Here is a 21,905-nt window from a genome sequence, read left to right on the forward strand (position 1 = left end):
TTTTAGCACAAATGTCCATGTATACTTTTACTTAATTACAGGTACAAGCACTGTTGACAGAGTGATAGTACATGAGTATATTTTTTACTTGAGTACTTTTGGGGAATTTATATAGAAAAAATCTTATAAATAAAAAATCAACAGAGACGTCTTGAATCAAAGAGTCTCATTTATTGAATCAACTGTGAAAAATCGTCACAGCAGCTCTCCCTGACACAATGACAAAAGAACATATATACAGTGTATTTATATACAAAAGAACGTATATACAGTGTATTTATATACAAAAGAACATATATACAGTGTATTTATATAAAAAAGAACGTATATACAGTGTATTTATATACAAAAGAACATATATACAGTGTATTTATATAAAAAAGAACGTATATACAGTGTATTTATATACAAAAGAACATATATACAGTGTATTTATATACAAAAGAATGAATATACAGTGTATTTATATACAAAAGAACGTATATACAGTGTATTTATATAAAAAAGAACGTATATACAGTGTATTTATATACAAAAGAACATATATACAGTGTATTTATATACAAAAGAATGAATATACAGTGTATTTATATACAAAAGAACGTATATACAGTGTATTTATATACAAAAGAACGTATATATAGTGTATTTATATACAAAAGAACATATATACAGTGTATTTATATACAAAAGAACATATGCACAGTGTATTTATATACAAAAGAACATATATACAGTGTATTTATATACAAAAGAACATATATACAGTGTATTTATACAAATAAACACACATACAGTGTATTTATACCATCAAACAGTCATACCTGTTTAGTCCAAGTGGCTGGATGGAACAAACGAGAGATACACCCTAGAACAGGGGTGTCAAACATATTTTCACCGGGGGCCACATTAGCAAAATAGCTGCCTTCAAAGGGCCGGATGTAACAAATCTAACTACTTTTTTTTACTTGTTAATTAACTGTTTCTATATCTATTACTTGTTCAAGTTACAAATATTTCATTTGCATTAGCCTAGATGTATAAAATGTGGCTGTGTAACTGCTTATGTCCTGATAAAATTACATTTTAAGACCATCATACCTTTTAGTTTACCCTGTCAAGGGCCACATGTATATACATATGGCCCATATATATATATATATATATATATATATATATATATATATATATATATATATATATATATATATATATATATATATATATATATATATTTATGTAGCGTATGTAAACTTCTGGTGTGTTTTAGGAGCGTATTGGCGCCATCTGGTGGCGTATTAAAGATGATGATTTGTTAGACCAATAACAATGAACTTTTAATTTTGAAAGAGACAGACACAGGACAAAATATAGAATGTCATTTTATATTTTAATTAATTAGTTTGAGTTTAGATCAATAGAGCCAAGAGCAGAATTTCTGAATTTTCTAAAGTCACACAGTGAAGTGCTGAGTGTGACATCAGAGTGACGTCGTAGGACAGGGTTGATCCCTGACTGCTCGGTTTGTTGCTCACTTGGTTTGTTGATATTGTGAAATGTTGGCTTTGCTCTTTGGTTGAATGACCCTTGTCCACTCTTGTCTCCATTTTCATCACTCCCTCTCTCTCTCCTTTCCCTCCCTCCTTTCATCTCTTTCTCTGTCTGGCTGTCCCTCTTTTAACTATCCACCATTATCTCTATTTTATCCCTCCCTCTCTCAGACTCCCCTCTCCTCTTCCTCTTCCCTTCACCTTCTCACTTTTTCTCTCTCTCTCAAACTCACCTAATCACCCCCTCACTCTCGCTCTCTTTCCTCCCTCTCTCTGTCTCTCTCCAACTCCTCCCTCTCTCTCCCTTCTTCCTGGTTTAAATACTGTGTAGTTTTACTTTTTTGATCCTCTGTCAATCCCCCCTCCTTCTCTCTTCCCCCTCTCTCTTTTTTTAAACATATAGTGTAGTTTTACTCTTTTCTTTCCTCTCTCTCTGTCCCCCCTGTACCTTTCCCTCCATCCCTCCCTCTGTCCCTCCCTCTTTTCGACCCTCCGTGCTTTAAATATGGTGCCGTGTGACAGTTTGTGTCTGTTCTTTCAGAGGAGACCAGTATGCTCGGTAAGTTTGACCACACTCTTTAGGTGAAGCAGGGTTTAATATAGATCCACAAAAACATTTACTTTTCTAAACTTTCATTTTGTGTTTTTTGAACAAAATGGCCAACATTTAAAGGCAGACTGGTAACAGCAGCATTTAAAGGTGTACTGTGGAACTTTTCTGATGAAGTGTTCATTACCTGCTTGTCTCCTGGAGATGTTCCACAGTATTACACTGTCCTAGTATCACAAGGTTAAACTTATCTGACATGTTTCATTTAAATGGGTTTTTGTCTCAGTGAAGATGTGAGTTTTATACCAAACACTGTGGAACATTCCAGGCAAAAGTCGCCTCTCTAATGGAGACCAGAGGGTTTCAGAAGGTTCCAAAATGTTTCAGACCCTCCACCACCAAAGCCACCTCTGTAATGGAGACCAGAAGGTTTCAGAAGGTTTCAGAAGGTTTCAGAAGGTTTCAGAAGGTTTCAGACCCTACACCATAAAAGAGTTAAATAAGAAAATGGTCACAGTCAGTGGTTCTGGTGGTACAGCGGTTGCCCTGTAACCAGACATTTAATGGTTCAAGTCCACAGTTTTGAATAAAATAATCTAGTACTGCAACTGTAATTGTTGTGTTTTCTCATCAGCTCGAGAGGCCTTCGTTACCCTGGCGACCACAGACTCCTACAGTAAAGGAGCTGTGGTGGTGGCCAAGAGTTTACGGAGGCACGGCACGACTCGCAGCATCGTTGTCATGGTAACGCCCAACGTTTCCAACACCTCCAGGTAAATTAATGCTAATCTGATAAAAATCAGGTTTTTCTTTTTATTAATAAAGATCAAATTTGATTTTGTGCAATCTTAAAAATAAAATATTGGGGATGAATTTAAGTTACCTGAACCCGAGGACAACCTACAAATACATAAAGATAGCCTTTTTGTTTTGTTTTTTTCAGTTGGCAGCACGCTAAGGTCCCCTGACCCACAGGTTGGCGGTGTGATTCTAGCTCCCACAGAATACTGTTGTTGTGTCCTTGGGCAAGACACTTAACCCACGTCACGCTGTGTTTCTGCATACACTGCTGTATGAATGTGTGATGATGTAAAGTGCTTTAGTGCCTTGAAAGTGTAAAAGCGCTGTATGAAAATGTGGCCCTGCTTGTTTCTCCAGAGCCGTGTTATCTGAGGTGTTTGATGAGGTCATCGTCGTCGACCTTCTGGACAGTGAGGACTTCCTTCGTCTGTCTCTGCTCGGACGTCCTGACCTCGGAGTCACCTTCACAAAGATACACTGCTGGACCCTGGTGCACTACAGTAAATGTGTGTTTTTGGACGCAGACACTCTGGTGAGTACAACAAGTACAACAAGTACAAGTAAAGTGACTACAAGGAGTACAATGAGCGCAGCAAGTACAACAAGTACAACAAGAACGAGTACAGCGAGTACTACAAGAAATATATGAGACATGAACAAGTAATTATCCATAAGCATTCATATTTGAGAGAAGACCATAATCAAAACGGCACTAAGACTGAACCAGGACTAAACCAGGACTAAACCAGGACTAAACAACGACAAAAAGAGGACTAAACTAGGACAAAACCAGAACTGAACCAGGACCGAAGCAGGACTAAACCAGGACTAACCAGGACTAAACCAGGACTAAACCAGGACTGAACCAGGACTGAACCAGGACCGAAGCAGGACTAAACCAGAACTAACCAGGACTAAACCAGGACTGAACCAGGTCTAAACCAGGACTAAACCAGGACTGAATCAAGACCAAACCAGAGCCGAACCAGGACTAAACCAGGACTAAACAATGACAAAAAGAGGACTAAACTAGGACAAAACCAGAACTGAACCAGGACCGAAACAGGACTAAACCAGGACTAACCAGGACTAAACCAGGACTGAACCAGGATTAAACCAGGACTAAACCAGGACTAAACCAGGACTAAACCAGGACTGAATCAGGACTGAACCAGGACTGAACCAGGACTGGGCAAGGATTAAACAAGGACAAAAGCAGAACAAAATCAGGACAGAATTGGGTCCAAACCAGGACCGAACCAGGACTAGTTCAAAACACTACCCAAAAAGTGAACAAATGCTAATAGTGATCAATCAATACAAACACTTAAACACTTAAACACACACAAAAGCCATATTTTATACTAATATACACACATCTGCTGAGCACGATCCAGGCCCGGGTTTCACCCAGGAACACTAAAGGATGGGTCAAATGCACATTTATTTAACTTTCTGATCTATGAAAAATAAACATGGGGACTTGATTTTGTCTCGTCTGAAGTGATGTTCCAGACAAATAAGGACAGAACAAGCACTTTGAGCTGCACACACACACCTGCTCCTTTACATTCACATGGACACACACGCGTACACACACACTTGCTGCTGTATGTTGACATGGACACACACACATACATGTTTGGTTTGGGTAAATATCATGTTTAAATATAATGTTCAAAGTCTGAAGTCTACAGGAGACACAGGGGCGATATGGGGCCATGCTCTGGCAGAAAACACGTAAAGACCAATGAGGTTTGAATAAAGATAGAGAGATTATCACCATGGTAACTGAGGATACATTTATCCAGCTTTTTTAGTTCTGATATAATACTGCAGTTTTATGTATCTGCAGATATCTGATATCAACTGATACAAGTGCAGAGACTCAAAACAGCATTTATTTGCATCCAGCCATTTTCTTCTTCTTATCCGGGGCTGGGTCGCGGGGGCAGCAGTCTGAGCAGGGACTTTCAGACTCCAGAGTTCCTTAACCCCAGACACATCCTCCAGCTCCTCCAGTGGAACCCCATGGCATTCCCAGGACAGCCGAGAGACATAGTCCCTCCAGCGTGTCCTGGGTCTTCCCCAAGGCCTCCTCCCTGGGAACACCTCCCCAGTAATACATCCAGGAGGCATCCTGAACAAATGTGGAGGAGCAGGGGCTCTACTCCGAGCTCCTCACCCTATCTCTAAGGGAGTGCCCAGCTACCCGGCGGAGTTTGTGTATCCACAATCTTTTCCTTTTGGTCATTACCCAAAGCTCACAACCATAGGTGAGGGTAGGAATATAGATTGACCTGTAAATCAAGAGCTTTGTCTTTCGACTCAGCTCCTACTTTATCACAACAGTGACCACATCACTGCAGATGCTGCACCAACTGTCAATCTCACGCTCCATCCTTCCTTCACTCGTGAACAAGACCCCGAGATGCTTAAACTCCTCTACTTGAGGCAAGGACTCACCACCCACCTCTCTGGGTGCAGAGATGATGAGGATGATGAGATCCTGTGGTTCCCGAACTGGACCCCCTCCAGCCCCTGAGCCGGAGCCCGTCTGGCCCCCGGCTGTGCATAGATCCATAAATAAAATAAACAGAACCAGTGACAAAAGGGTAGCCCTGGAGAAGTCCAACATGCAGTGGGAACAGGTCTGACTTACTGCCGGCAATGCGAACACAGCTCCTGCTCCGGTCATACAGGGACTGGACAGCCCTTAGCAAAGAATCCCGGACCCCATACTCCTAGAGCATCCATGAGGGACATGGGCGAATACCTTCTCCAGATCCACAAAACACATGTGGACTGGTTGGGCAAACTTCCATGAACCCTCAAGGACCCAATGGAGACTGTAGAGATGGTCCAGAGTTCCACGACTGGGACAAAAATCGCACTGGTCCTCCTGAATCTGAGGTTTCAATATCAGTTTGATTCTCCTCTCCAGTCCCTGGACTAGACCTTACCAGGAAGGCTGAGGAGTGTGATTCCCCTGTAACTGGAACACACCCTCCGGTCCCCCTTCTTTTATACAGAGGGACCACCACCCCGGTCTGACGTGTCAGCCAAGACCCACAACATCCAGAGACTTAAGGTACTCGGGACGGATCTCGTCCACCCCTGGAGCCTTACCAACCACCTCAGTGACTTCACCAAGGGTGATGGATGACTCCACCATCAGATCCCCAGTCTCTGCTTTCTCCTCAGAAGACGGGGTGGTGGTTTTGAGGAGATTCTCAAAGTATTCCTTCCACCGTCCGACAACATCCCCAGTCGAGGTCAGCAGCTCTCCACCCGCACTGTAAACAGTGTTGGTGAAGCACTGCTTCCCCCTCCTGAGGCGGCGGATGGTTTACCAGAATTTCTTTGAGGCCGTCTAATAGTCCTCCTCCATGGCCTCCCTGAACTCTTCCCAGCCCCGGGCTTTTGCCTCTGCGACTGCACAAGCCGCGGCACACTTGGCCCGCTGGTACTCATCAGCTGCCTCAGGAGTCCCACAAGCCAACAAGGCTCGATAGGACTCCTTCTTCAGCCTCACAGCATCCCTTACTTCCGGTGTCCACCACCGGGTTCGGTTGTTGCCGCCAAGCACCGAATACCTGATGACCATAACTAGAGGCAGCTGCATCAACAATAGAGGCAGACAAGATAGGACAAGATCTCCCGGAGGTGCAAGGTAACGACCCCACTGACAAAGGGCTCTGGCAGACGTTCCCAGCAGACCCTTACAGTACACCGGGGGCTGCCAGGTCTGACTGGCTTCCTCCTCCGCCAGCAGATCCAACTCATGACCAGGTGGTGATCGGTTGACAGCTCTGCCCCTCTCTTCATCTGAGTGTCCAAAATACACAGCCGGAGGTCAGATGACACAACAACAAAGTCCATCATTGACCTCTGACCTAGGGTGTCCTGGTGCCGTGGTATTTCTTTTCTTTTCTATTTAAAATAAAACCTGATAAAACTGATCCAAATGTGTTATGCAGCTGTTATTTCTCTCTCAAGTAATGACCAGTTTTGTGTAAATAAATGTTCAATTTGAGACGTTTTGGGCCAAATACGACCAGGAAATAGTTTCATTACATCAGTGTAGATGATTTCTCAGGATCAGAGCAGATATCCAAAACCAGTATGGGACTGGCGTGAAGTAAACTAAGAGTCAGTGGTTGTGTCCACACGGTGTGGGACATGGACACTGACAAACACAAACTACAGGCCACAGCAGTGTTTGGATTATGTCATAGCTGTTGTTTTGGAGATATGCAAAACTATAATATTGAAAGTTTGTATACTGTCTATAATTAGAAGCATTCAAAACGACAGTAAAAAGATGAGTTATGTGTTATGTCTGTCCTTTAGGTCATTTTATTCCTGATGCATTGTGAAATGTTGTTTGGACAGTGTTATAAAGATAAACCGTATCAAAATATGGTGCCCTCTAATCTCTGCCCTCTGACCTTTGCCCTCTGTCAGGTGCTGAGTAACGTGGACGCCCTGTTTGAGCGTGAGGAGTTCTCGGCGGCCCCTGACCCCGGCTGGCCTGACTGCTTTAACTCTGGGGTGTTTGTGTTCAGACCCTCCCTCCACACCCACGCCCAGCTAGTGCAGCATGCTAACCAGCACGGCAGCTTCGACGGTGCGCCACATGCCCTTCCATCCTTTTATATATCCCTGAGTCAGATGCCCTCCCATATATTTAATGTAATGTATATTTTTATTCTGTTTTGATTCTATTCTAGGAGGGGACCAGGGTTTGTTGAATTCATTTTTCAGTTCTTGGGCGGTCGAAGATTTGTCTAAACATCTTCCGTTTGTGTACAACTTGAGCGCGAGCACGGTCTACAGCTACCTCCCAGCGTTCAAACAGTTAAGACCAAATATTTACTCATTAAATACAGTCAAAGTCAAAAACTAATATTTGGGTAAGAATATATGGGCAGTGGTCCAGAATTACTGCACATTTCAGTGGAGACAAGGCTCTCAATGTTTACAACAGGTACAATAAGAAGGTCCAAAAATAAAATGTATAAAAGAAACTGCTACTTAAAAGGAGCTGTATGTGCGACAGAGACTTTAAACTCCATAAACCTGAACTCTGTGTCCCAGATACAACAGAAACATGTTCAAATCTAATGGAACTTTTACTGACAACTATTGTAATGATGATTTATCCTTAGAATGGACAGGCTTTCGACGATTATCCAATCAGAAAGAAGCTTCACAGTCCTGTTTTAGTCCTGCTCTGAAGCCAAAGCAGGACTGAAGCAGGACTAAACATTAGCCGACTCTCCTCTTGTTGTTTTGGTGCAGATTCGGCCACAAAGCTAAAATCGTTCACTTTTTGGGCTCCACTAAACCATGGAACAGCAGTGCAGACTCCAGCTCTCAGACTATGGGACGATACGTGGACATGTGGTGGACAGAGTACCACAGTCACACCACCTCCTCTGCATCCTCTGCATCCTCTTCATCCTCTGCACCCTCCTCGTCTGCACACGAGAAACACGACATCCCCTTTGTGTCTTACACCAAGAAAACTGCAAAAAAGACCAAACAGGAGAAGCCCGTCAAACAGGTCAGAAAGAAAGCACCGTTTAGGATTATGACTTAAAACAATCTACGAGTATTTGAATACTATTAGTGTTTTAATACTTTTCATTTAAATATGGACCAAACACGACAAAGACAACAAACACAACAAACATAACAAACACAAAAAAAGCAAACATAACGAACACGACAAAGACAGCAAACATAACAAACACAACAAACACGACAAACACGACAAAGACAACAAACATAACAAACACAAAAAGGTGACAAATATAACACAAACATGATAAAGACAACAAACATAAACACAAACATAACAAACACAACAAACACGACAAAGACAACAAACATAACAGACACGACAAAGATAACAAACATAACAAACACAACAAAGTCAACAAACATTACAAACACAACAAACATGAGAAACTCGACAAACGTAACATGACAAACATGACAAACTCGACAAACATAACATGACAAACACGACAAACATTACAAACTCGACAAACATAACATGACAAACACGACAAACTCGACAAACATAACATGACAAACACGACAAACTCGACAAACATAACATGACAAACACGTCAAACTCGACAAACATAACACGACAAACACGACAAAATCGACAAACATAACATGACAAACACGACAAACTCGACAAACATAACATGACAAACATGACATGACAAACATGACAAACATAACATGACAAACATGACATGACAAACGTGACAAACATAACATGACAAACATGACAAACATAACATGACAAACACGTCAAACTCGACAAACATAACATGACAAACACGACAAACTCGACAAACATAACATGACAAACATGACATGACAAACATGACAAACATAACATGACAAACATGACATGACAAACGTGACAAACATAACATGACAAACATGACAAACATAACATGACAAACGTGACAAACATAACATGACAAACATGACATGACAAACATGACAAACATAACATGACAAACATGACATGACAAACGTGACAAACATAACATGACAAACATGACAAACATAACATGACAAACATGACATGACAAACGTGACAAACATAACATGACAAACATGACATGACAAACGTGACAAACATAACATGACAAACTCGACAAACATAACATGACAAACATGACATGACAAACGTGACAAACATAACATGACAAACTCGACAAACATAACATGACAAACATGACATGACAAACATGACAAACATAACATGACAAACACGACCAACTCGACAAACATAACATGACAAACATGACAATCACGACAGGGCTCAGCCAGAGCTAAACCAAAACTAAATCATTTGAAAATCAGAACTAGACCAAATGAAAGAGATCCCAAACTTCACAGGATAAAAAAGATTGAATAAAAGTTAAATATGCTGCTTGAAGTGTGATGTTTGATTATTTCTTTAGATTCAGGTGAAAGAAGCTCCAACGACCATCAGAGAAAAGCAGGACCAAGAAACCTCACTGCAGCCACAAATTTTAATGGTAACAAGCAAAAGAGTTTAGATTAAAATCTGTTATTTATTCATCTGAAATCAGATCAGAAATATTCTTCAAACTGTTCTGTTCAAGTTTTTATCCATGTTCTAGTCATTTCTTTTTATTGACCCTCTGAAGTTGGATTTGGAGTGATTCATGTTTGAGTAATCTTTAATCGACTATTTTCAAGATTCCATTTTGCTGATCTTTAACTTCCACGGTACACGCCCACTGTGACACGCCCACTGTGGCACGCCCACTGTGGCACGCCCACTGTGACACGCCCACTGTGACGTACATACCCACTGCGACACGCCCACTGTGACACGCCCACTGTGGCACGCCCACTGTGACACGCCCACTGTGACACGCCCACTGTGACGTACACGCCCACTGTGACGTACATACCCACTGCGACACACCCACTGTGACACGCCCACTGTGACACGCCCACTGTGACACGCCCACTGTGACACGCCCACTGTGACACGCCCACTGTGACACACCCACTGTAATGTGTGCACCCATTGTGACACGCCCACTGCGACATACACACAGTGTGATATACACGCCTTCAGTTTTATTCTCTTACTCGCAGGATTTGGCAGCGTCACATCGTCATTTTGACTTAGATGTAAAAAAAAAGGGCTGCTCTAGTGTGATGTGCAGCTATCCATAGGGGGCGCTGAAAGCTTTGCTGTGATGACGTTTACAGTGACGTCAGCTCCCATTAAACATAATGATCCACAGGATCAGAGATGAGAACTGTAGAGACACAAGCACAGTATGACTGATTTAACTGAAAATTCAGTTCAAAGAAGAGACTCAGTGAGAATGGTGAGTGATCAGTTTGGGTGTTTTTAATGAGAGGTTTACAATCCTGTCAGTAAAAGAATGTGGTTTGTGGTCACAACACTTCAGAGGTAGACATTGGACTATTTGGTTAAAGTTATATACTGTACCTTTAAATTGCAATTATTAAAATCTGTCGGGAAATTAATATCGAAAGCATTTGAGAGAAGACTCAAATCTGAACGAAGAATCAAAGAATCCCATGTATTTGAGCAGATGTTTGCATAGGTCTAAAGTACAGGGTTAACAGTTTTTACACGGAATAAAACCCCATGGATGCACAGGGAGGGCATCTGACACACACAGGGAGGGCATGTAACATACAGGGGCATTTCAGAACATGTTGGTAGGGGTCTAAACTACAGGGTTAGAGTAGCTAAGTCATTTCTAATAACATCCACTCACACCAACGTCGTCCCTTTTTCAAATCTTCAAGACTGTGTTTCATTCCAAGTCATGCAACCAGTCCATCAATTAGCTTAATTACAGGCTAAATAATGAGCTCCATTTTGTGATTGTAAGTGATGTGGAGAGGGCGGCTGATTGGAGTGTTCAGAGCTGAGAGGCTGCTGTAGAATTATGCCACTCTTATCCGGGTCATTTGTTAATTAATTTGGGTGCTGCATTGTGAGAGAACTGGAGGCAGACAAAGAGCATATCTAAAGCCGAGGATCATTTGGTTTTGTATTGGACTGAAAGGACGTGACGGGACAACAGAGGAGCCGTGCTGTTCTAATGGGACACGGCCGCTGACAATGGAGATGACATCGTGCAGAGCGGTGTTTAAACGACGCCAAGAACGAAATGCAAAATGAGGACTTGAGCTGTGACAAGGCTTAAACAGCTCAAAGCTAGATTAAAGATGCACTATGTAACTTTTCTGTTGGAGAGTCTGCCACCTGCTTGTCTCCATGGAGATGTTGTAGCTTTGCCAGGAATGTTACACACTATGGCATTAAAGTAATCTGTGCTAACCCTGTAGTTTAAACGTCTACAGTCATGTTCTGAAATGTATGCGATTCTTGGACTATCATATTTTCTGGACTATAAATCGCACTTTTTTTCCATAGTTTGACCGGGGGTGTGACTCAGATGTGACTTATATGTGAAATACAGTGGTCCCTCATTTATCGCGGGGGTTACGTTCCAAAAATAACTTGCAATAGGGGAAATCTATGAAGTCATCAGCTTTACTTTTTTACAATTATTCTATATGTTTTGCAGCTGTAAAACCCCTCACCACACACTTTATGCATATTTTTCACACGGGCATTAACGTTTTCTCACATTTCTCTCTTGTTTAAACACTCTCAAAGTTCAAACCTTCGTGGATTTAAAAAAAATAAGCCCAGTATTTTAGAACAAAACCAAATACTATACTGTACTGTAAATAAAAATGACAGCTTTTAGAAATACTGTAACAAATTTAATTTTAATGATCAACCTATGAGGTTGGACACATAAGAATTGATTAATAGTGACTCAGGTGTATTTCACAGTTCCTCTGACCGCGCCTCTTCGTCCTGGCGTCGCTCCGCTGTCGTGTCTTGTAATGTTCTTTTTTCTGCAGTCATTGATCCACAAAGCTAAAGTAGACTCCATCCGCACGATGATCTTGCTGCAGTTACAACCCTTTTTGCTCCTTGTTAAAACTTATTGCTGCTGTCGTCCTTATGTTATTTTCCTCCTTCTTTATGTGACAAACCAAAGATTCATTTATTCCGTAATGGCGCCCCCTACAGCTGCGTAACTCCCACCTTCCCTCAGCGTGCCCAGAAGTCACACTTTTTCTGAGATGATTAGCATCTTCCTCGGCCTTTTGGGGGCGGGCGTAGGCGCCTTTGTCTGTGCAGAATGTTTTGTTGACATTGTGGGTTTTGCCGTGGAGAAAAGTTGCAAACATACAGCACTTCAGAGTCACACTGCGATTCAACTTTTATGTAAATTTGTCTGAACACATTCTGTACTGTACAGGAGACACGGCACATCCTTCAGCCAATCAGGACGCAGAACACAATGCACGTTCATGTACTGTTAAAGCAGAATTGCACAAAAAAAAAGAGACCGCAAAAGGTGGACCGAGATATAGCGAGGGACAGCTGGATGTTGTTTTTTTTTTTCATTATTATGCATGTTTTGGCTGGTGCGACTTATACTTGGGGAAATACAGGAGTTTAGCAGTTTAGATTATAGTTTGTCTCAAACATTAATGCTCTAAGCTGGGTTTAAAATGTGAACTGTGAACTGAATGTGGGTTTTAAACTTCAAATTTCAAATCTAATCTCTGACTGTAGACACCACAGGCTGAAGTCTTACCTGCAGAGAAGGAGAAGAAGCTGGATTCTGAGCTGGGAGAAGAAGAAAAGCGGGAAGTATTTGAGGAGGAAGAAGAAGCCGACGCCAATCTGATAGAGGAACAAGAGACGGCCATTTTGGATGAAGAGGAGGAGGCAGAGATGGGCACGAGCAGCGATGGAGAAGAGGACGGCACCCACCCTGTAAGAAACAAACACTTTTTTATACACATTTGTGCTGAATTACTGCTCTGCTAAAAATACCAAAGAATGAGACAGAACACTGGATAAGAATCTCTAAATGTCAAATCCAAATGTTTTTTTTCTCTGATCATTTCTATCAGTGACAAGCTCCCTCTATTTATCCAACCACACAACATCTGGAAGGGCATCTGACACACCACAACATTCACTCAAGGCCTCATCTCTCCCAACACTATAGGAATATAGGAGGATGGGAGGGCATCTGGCACACAGGGATATAGGAGGAGTCTGGGAGAGCATCTGACTCACTCTTTGTCCCCCTCAGAGCGCTGCTAACTCGGAGGACGAGGAGGAGCACCGCAGACAGTGGGAGATTGGACAGGCCGATTATTTGGGTCGGGATGCGTTCGAGCACATCCAAAAGATGCTTGATCGCTTCCTGGGCTGAACCTGTGTCTACAGCAACAGTTTAGGAAGTTTGATAAAGTAGCACGTTTGTTTTAATGCTCCACTTCGGAACGTTTCTGTTGGAGGGTCTGTCACCTGCTGGTCTCCATGGAGATGTTATTGCTGTGCCTGTATTTTTCATGTCTTAAAAATGTAAAAAACAGCACTTCAAGTTTTCAAGTTATGCATTATGAGCATCCTAATGATTCACCATGATGAGCTTCTAAGCGCTTTTCACAACTCTCAGAGACCAAAGTGGAGTTTTGCTGTCACAATAACAATTATCATGCTAACAGAGCACTTCCTGATTCTCTGACAATAAAACTGTGTGTTATTCTGACGTCCAGAGCTGCTTCTACGATATGTCTGTACAGACTCAATCTGCTGAGCTACATCAGGTAAACATGTTTAGACTTATGCAGCTCTGTGGAGACAAGCAGCTTACAGGCCAGATCTGTGGAGAGGCGAACCCACTCACAGTAAGAATGCATGTTTTTCACCTAATTTTGAGCAATTAAAACACCTGTAGTCAAATAAATGTAAGTTAGATAAGTGTAATACTCCGGGCCCCAAAATGTCTGTTGCTCCACTAGAAATGTTACAGAGTGCAGCTTTAAAATATGATTTCTTATGGTTCACATTTAGCTCACGTTTGGTGATGCTTAAAATCATTAAAATGTCATTCCAAATTGAATCTTGTACTTGGTTTCTGGGTTTTGGTCTACATTTTAGTTTATTGTCAACGAAAGTTATACGGTTATTTAATTGTAATGTAAACATTTGTTTCTGATCTTGGTCTCTCTGATTCTGATGTTACATGTTGGAGTTTACATGTCATTTATGTCATCGCAAAGGTCCAAAAATCACATAATAATCACATTTTAGTGTTGTTCTTTATACAGTCTGGTGTGAACACATGATTGTGACTGGTGAACTGCTTCAGTGGTTCTGAGCTCACTGCTAATGTTAAAACGATATAGAACAAAAAACATTTCACCTTCATCAAATTCCAAATTGTATTAATATTGCTTCTGTACTAAAACTGGTAAAAACACATTTATAAAACATAGGCTTTCAATCAACAAATGAAAATTAATTCCATTTCATACATGGTTCAAATTAAATCAAGCAAAATTTGTTAAACTTTGCTGTAATTGACAGCTTCAGCAAGAAAAAAAAAATATATATATATAATGTTACCATGTTACCATGTTACCGGTTTTGTCCATCAGGGGTCAGTGTTGCACTGTCGCACTTGGGTGAATGAGGAGCACTTAAGCACTTGAGGTTTTCGAGTACCAGCATCAGAGGAAGTTTAGAATCAGAAATGACCTTGGATTGATGAATAGAGAAAAATAAATAAATATAATTATTTTCTTTTCTAGAACATGATTAAAAACCTCCCACACAGTTCAACCTCCAAATGAATCCATAGAATCCACACAGAGACGAAGGTGTATATTTATTTAAAGGACTTTATATTCCATAAGCACGACCTGACTGTTTCTGTGTATGAGTTAAACATGTTCAAACATATCACTTTCACTGATAACACATGTAACGCTCATCTATTCATTATAAAAACACTGGACATTTGGTTCAATGTTTAAATCCAGTTGGTTTAAACCTAAAATGTCTCTCTCTGATCTGATTGGTCACTACCCCAACCCCGGCACCTGAAGCTCATCATGACTCTGTGCTAGTGCAGCCTCTGCAGCTCAGTGAGTGAACTGTGAGACACACATGTGTCTCTGCAGGTGAACACTCTGGACACACAGGTGGGACTATAGAACATTTTTACCACACACAAACAGACACACACACACACACACACCCACACACACACACCCCCACACACACACACCCCCACACACTGACACGCGCACACACACACACTGACATGCGCAAAGACACACATACACACACACAGACACACTCACACACACACTGACACGCGCACATACACATACTGACACGCGCACAGACACACCCCCACACACACTCTCACACACACACACAGACACACACACATATATATATATATATAAATACATAAAAATCATATATATATAAAATCAACAATTATTATCACACAGAACAGTTTAATGTGTGACATTTAAAGCTAAACAGCATAACCTGACATTGGCTTTAAAAAGTCACATTTTCTCTCAAACTTTTTGAACTTGTACATTTCTTATCGGCTGAACTAAACGTCAGCTACACTCAGCCTGGGGTCAAATGTGCATCATTTGCATTATTGATTCTATTTTGTTTATTTTCAATGAAAAACCACAGCAGTGTCTTTATCAGTGAGAGCAGATGGAGCAGAGCATTAACACTGACAATGTAACACAGTCAAAGTGATGAAGAGACAACACAACACTACACACATGAAACCAGAATGTTACACAAAGTGATGAAGAGACAACACAACACTACACACATGAAACCAGAATGTTACACAAAGTGATGAAGAGACAACACAACACTACACACATGAAACCAGAATGTTACACAAAGTGATGAAGAGACAACACAACACTACACACATGAAACCAGAATGTTACACAAAGTGATGAAGAGACAACACAACACTACACACATGAAACCAGAATGTTACACAAAGTGATGAAGAGACAACACAACACTACACACATGAAACCAGAATGTTACACAGTCAAAGTGATGAAGAGACAACACAACACTACACACATGAAACCAGAATGTTACACAAAGTGATGAAGAGACAACACAACACTACACACATGAAACCAGAATGTTACACAGTCAAAGTGATGAAGAGACAACACAACACTACACACATGAAACCAGAATGTTACACAGTCAAAGTGATGAAGAACACTGCAGATGATTGACATTGATTCCAAACTACATATTCAACGAGATTAGATTAAAAGTAGCAGTAAGTAGTAGTAGTAGTAGTAGTAGTAGTAGTAGTAGTAGTAGTAGTAGTAGTAGTAGTAGTAGTAGTAGAAACAGTAGTAGTAGTCACAATATGATAGTTTAGAGTACTTTTACTTCTCCTTGACTAATAGTATCTTGCTGTTCTTCTATTTGCATGTTTGATCAGACACACATCTCGTCTTCTGAGCAGCTCCAGTGGAAAGTGTTTTTGAGGTCACATGTTGAAGGGTAAACTCTGATTAGACCTGATGCCTTAAACAGATCCAGGTTGTGTTTGTGCCTGTTTCAAAGACGACTCAAAGTGAGTACATGCAAATATCCTAAAGCGTGCTGCTTTGTCGCTGTAGTGCTCAGAGAAGAGGACGGGTGCACTCAACATGTAAAAAACACTGTCCAGAAGCTTTCCCATGACATTTGAGCTACACAAACAGCACCCTCCATTTATACACACACATTCAGCACAACATAGGTGTCATTTCCAGTTAAACTTGAGCAACAATACAAATTCTCAGGAAATTTGTGACTTCACAAATTCACAGGAATCCATCTGGCCCGGCTCCTGCTGGATATGGACCGGCTCCTCGAGCAGCATGAGCAGCATCATCAGCAGTATGAGCATCATCAGCAGCATCAGCAGCATCAGCAACATACAGGGAAGCACACTCTCTGATTGGTTGCTTGTGACTTATAATGTCTTTGCTTGGCCCAATCCTTTTCTTTGACCTTAACCATTTCCAGCCAGAGCCTAACCCCGACCTGACAGGGCCCTACAGCAAGGCAGGAACAACGCAGCCAATCAGAGGCCACGCTTCCCTGGCCGCGCTGTCAAAAATAAATTGTCAGCCCAACTGGAGAATGGACCAATCACAGAACAGCATTGTTGTTTGGGGCGAAGCCAAAGGTGAACGTCCCAAATGAACCAAAACAAACATGGCGGCTTGATGTGGGTGTGTTCATCATAAACAGTGTTGAGTTTGTGAAATGGAGGGAAGCAGAGCTTGTGCTTTTGTGGAGGAAAGATGTCTGTGCTTTTGTCTCAACTGGATTTAAAAAACTTTTATCAGTTTGTCTCTGTTGTGACGCTTTGACCAATCACGTTGGAGTATTGGTTTGACCTTCCTCCTGCAGCGTTGAGTGTGGATGCAGCCGGTCAGTGCTGTTGAACCAGGCTGACCTCAGCGCTGGCTCAGATCAGTTCCTGGGAAATAAAACCTTGGTTTGTTGTGGTTTTGGCTCAAACTGTTTGTCTCTCAGCCCAATAATGTAACTTTAATGTGGTCAGCTGTATGTGGAGCTCATCTTTAACCGCCCTAATGACAGACACTGAGCATGTGCATATCCAATGGGGATTTCCTCCGCAGCTGCTAACACATGTTTATAAATGTTAGCCAAAAGCCGTGACCTAATTTCCTCACTCAACCTCACAAGTTACAGTAGAACTGTTTCTGGAAATAAGAAAATTACAAAGTCAAACATCAGGAAACAAAATCTTAGGTTAGTTTGCATTCAAAATGATGCACTAAGATTACAGATGTGTGACTTGGTTTAGACCTGGTTTAGACCTGCTTTAGACCTGGTTTAGACCTGGTTTAGACCTGGTTTAGACCTGGTTTAAACCTGGTTTAGACCTGGTTTAGACCTGGTTTAGACCTGGTTTAGACCTGCACTTTAAGCCATAAGATTAATATGACAATTTTGTGTAGCCAATCCTAAACTAATAATGAGAAGGTTCAATATTTGTAGAATTACACAGGGTCATATATATATATACACAGAGATATAGAATTACATAGTTATAAAGAGTTATATAGTTATATAGAGCTACATAGAATCATACAAAGTGATATAGAGTCATATAGAGTTATATGTAGTTATATAGAGATATACAGACCCCTGCACATCTGAGATTATGACATCAAATTGTGTGTGAACGCAGCCTATTGTATCTGCATCTATTTCTATGTGAATAAATAGCCAAAGTGTGACCTCATTCCTATGTGCGGCATAAAATCTCCATCTCCTAAAACCCACTAATTGCATTAAAAGTCCATCGTGCTTCAGTCCTGCCCCAGAAGCTCAATTTGCAAAACATTTCTCACCTATAGATGTCACAGCTCCAGTCATCAATTCTGCACTTTTTGTCATGACTTTGCAAGAACTTTATGTCGAACACTGGATTAAAACATTCAGACGTTTGTGTCGAACACTGGATTAAAACATTCAGACGTTTGTGTCGAACACTGAGATTAAAACATTCAGACGTTTGTGTCGAACACTGGATTAAAACATTCAGACGTTTGTGTCGAACACTGGATTAAAACATTCAGACGTTTGTGTCGAACACTGAGATTAAAACATTCAGACGTTTGTGTCGAACACTGGATTAAAACATTCAGACGTTTGTGTCGAACACTGAGATTAAAACATTCAGACGTTTGTGTCGAACACTGGATTAAAACATTCAGACGTTTGTGTCGAACACTGGATTAAAACATTCAGACGTTTGTGTCGAACACTGGATTAAAACATTCAGACGTTTGTGTCGAACACTGAGATTAAAACATTCAGACGTTTGTGTCGAACACTGGATTAAAACATTCAGACGTTTGTGTCGAACACTGAGATTAAAACATTCAGACGTTTGTGTCGAACACTGGATTAAAACATTCAGACGTTTGTGTCGAACACTGGATTAAAACATTCAGACGTTTGTGTCGAACACTGAGATTAAAACATTCAGACGTTTGTGTCGAACACTGGATTAAAACATTCAGACGTTTGTGTCGAACACTGAGATTAAAACATTCAGACGTTTGTGTCGAACACTGAGATTAAAACATTCAGACGTTTGTGTCGAACACTGAGATTAAAACATTCAGACGTTTGTGTCGAACACTGGATTAAAACATTCAGACGTTTGTGTCGAACACCGGATTAAAACATTCAGACGTTTGTGTCGAACACTGAGATTAAAACATTCAGACGTTTGTGTCGAACACTGGATTAAAACATTCAGACGTTTGTGTCGAACACTGAGATTAAAACATTCAGACGTTTGTGTCGAACACTGGATTAAAACATTCAGACGTTTGTGTCGAACACTGGATTAAAACATTCAGACGTTTGTGTCGAACACTGAGATTAAAACATTCAGACGTTTGTGTCGAACACTGAGATTAAAACATTCAGACGTTTGTGTCGAACACTGAGATTAAAACATTCAGACGTTTGTGTCGAACACTGAGATTAAAACATTCAGACGTTTGTGTCGAACACTGGATTAAAACATTCAGACGTTTGTGTCGAACACTGGATTAAAACATTCAGACGTTTGTGTCGAACACTGGATTAAAACATTCAGACGTTTGTGTCGAACACTGGATTAAAACATTCAGACGTTTGTGTCGAACACTGAGATTAAAACATTCAGACGTTTGTGTCGAACACTGGATTAAAACATTCAGACGTTTGTGTCGAACACTGGATTAAAACATTCAGACGTTTGTGTCGAACACTGAGATTAAAACATTCAGACGTTTGTGTCGAACACTGAGATTAAAACATTCAGACGTTTGTGTCGAACACTGGATTAAAACATTCAGACGTTTTATTCATATTTGCAGATGTGAATGCACGTTTGTTGACAAATAAATTACCTATAGAAGTTCATAGATCAGCACATGTGACACACAGGAATGACCACATGAATGACCATAAGAATGAGCACATGAATGACCACATGAATGACCATAAGAATGACCACATGAATGACCACATGAATGACCATAAGAATGACCACATGAATGACCATAAGAATGAGCACATGAATGAGCACATGAATGACCATAAGAATGACCACATGAATGACCACATGAATGACCATAAGAATGAGCACATGAATGAGCACATGAATGACCATAAGAATGACCACATGAATGACCACATGAATGACCATAAGAATGACCACATGAATGACCATAAGAATGACCACATGAATGACCATAAGAATGACCACATGAATGACCACATGAATGACCATAAGTCTGGCAGCACATATTAATTTATACAATGTTTCCTGATGGAGCGGCTCACTGCTGCCACAACACAAGTACACACAAGTACACACAAGTACACACACAAGTACACACAAGTACACACAACCACACACAAGTACACACACAAGTACACACAAGTACACACAACCACACACAAGTGCACCCCACCACACACAAGTACACACAACCACACACAAGTACACACAACACACACAACCACACACAAGTACACACAACCACACACAAGTACACACAAGTACACACAACCACACACAAGTACACACAACCACACACAAGTACACACAAGTACACACAACCACACACAAGTACACACAAGTACACACACAAGTACACACAACCACACACAAGTGCACCCCACCACACACAAGTACACACAACCACACACAAGTACACACAACACACACAAGTACACACAACCACACACAAGTACACACAACCACACACAACCACACACAAGTACACACAACCACACACAAGTACACACAACCACACACAAGTACACACAAGTACACACACCCACACACAAGTACACACAACCACACACAAGTACACACAACCACACACAACTACACACAACCACACACAAGTACACACAACCACACACAAGTACACACTAGTACACACAACTACACACCAAACATGAACACTACTGTCTGTTAAAGCTACAGTGTGTAACTTTTTGCAGGTGGCACATCACCTGCATGATTCCATGGAAATAGAAGGATAAAGCTATACTTCGAAACATTCTCCATGGAGATCGGTAGTTTAAGTACAGATAGTGGAGCAAAAAAATACTCAAGTAAAAGTATTGCATGAAAAAATCTACTCTAGTAAAAGTATTAAAATACCAGTTTAAAAAGAGTAAAAAGTAAAAGTATTTCAAGCAGAGTTTGAGATCTAACAAAATCATTTTGATAAATATTTCAGCTGAATTTTCTTCAACAGAAACAACTGTAGAAAACAAAAGAACTGATAGTTTTTATTGACTGTTTTTATTTGTATATTTTTTGTTTTGTTCAAATTCTGAACGTGTTAAAAATAAACCCTCAGCCTTTTCAGCAGGGCTCAAACAATAAAAATACTTTTACTTTTCAGTCCAGTTCAAAAATGTAGTGGAGTAGAAAGTACAGATACTG

At 40.8% G+C, this 21,905-nt stretch overlaps 1 protein-coding gene across 1 annotated transcript; it reads left to right on the top strand.

Annotated features, from left to right (window-relative positions):
• The first annotated feature begins 2,041 nt into the window (after nucleotides 1-2,041).
• On the top strand, nucleotides 2,042-14,454 carry gyg2 (glycogenin 2). Its single transcript, XM_055226900.1, has 9 exons — nucleotides 2,042-2,109; nucleotides 2,735-2,873; nucleotides 3,259-3,433; nucleotides 7,369-7,531; nucleotides 7,635-7,761; nucleotides 8,206-8,470; nucleotides 9,900-9,977; nucleotides 13,118-13,321; nucleotides 13,647-14,454. Exons 1-9 carry the CDS (start codon nucleotides 2,103-2,105, stop codon nucleotides 13,767-13,769), a joined length of 1,281 nt encoding a protein of 426 aa, XP_055082875.1. The 5' UTR covers nucleotides 2,042-2,102; the 3' UTR covers nucleotides 13,770-14,454.
• Nucleotides 14,455-21,905: the final 7,451 nt, after the last annotated feature.

Source organism: Periophthalmus magnuspinnatus, chromosome 2, assembly GCF_009829125.3.
Source record: "Periophthalmus magnuspinnatus isolate fPerMag1 chromosome 2, fPerMag1.2.pri, whole genome shotgun sequence".
NCBI classification, from domain to species: Eukaryota; Metazoa; Chordata; class Actinopteri; order Gobiiformes; family Gobiidae; genus Periophthalmus; species Periophthalmus magnuspinnatus.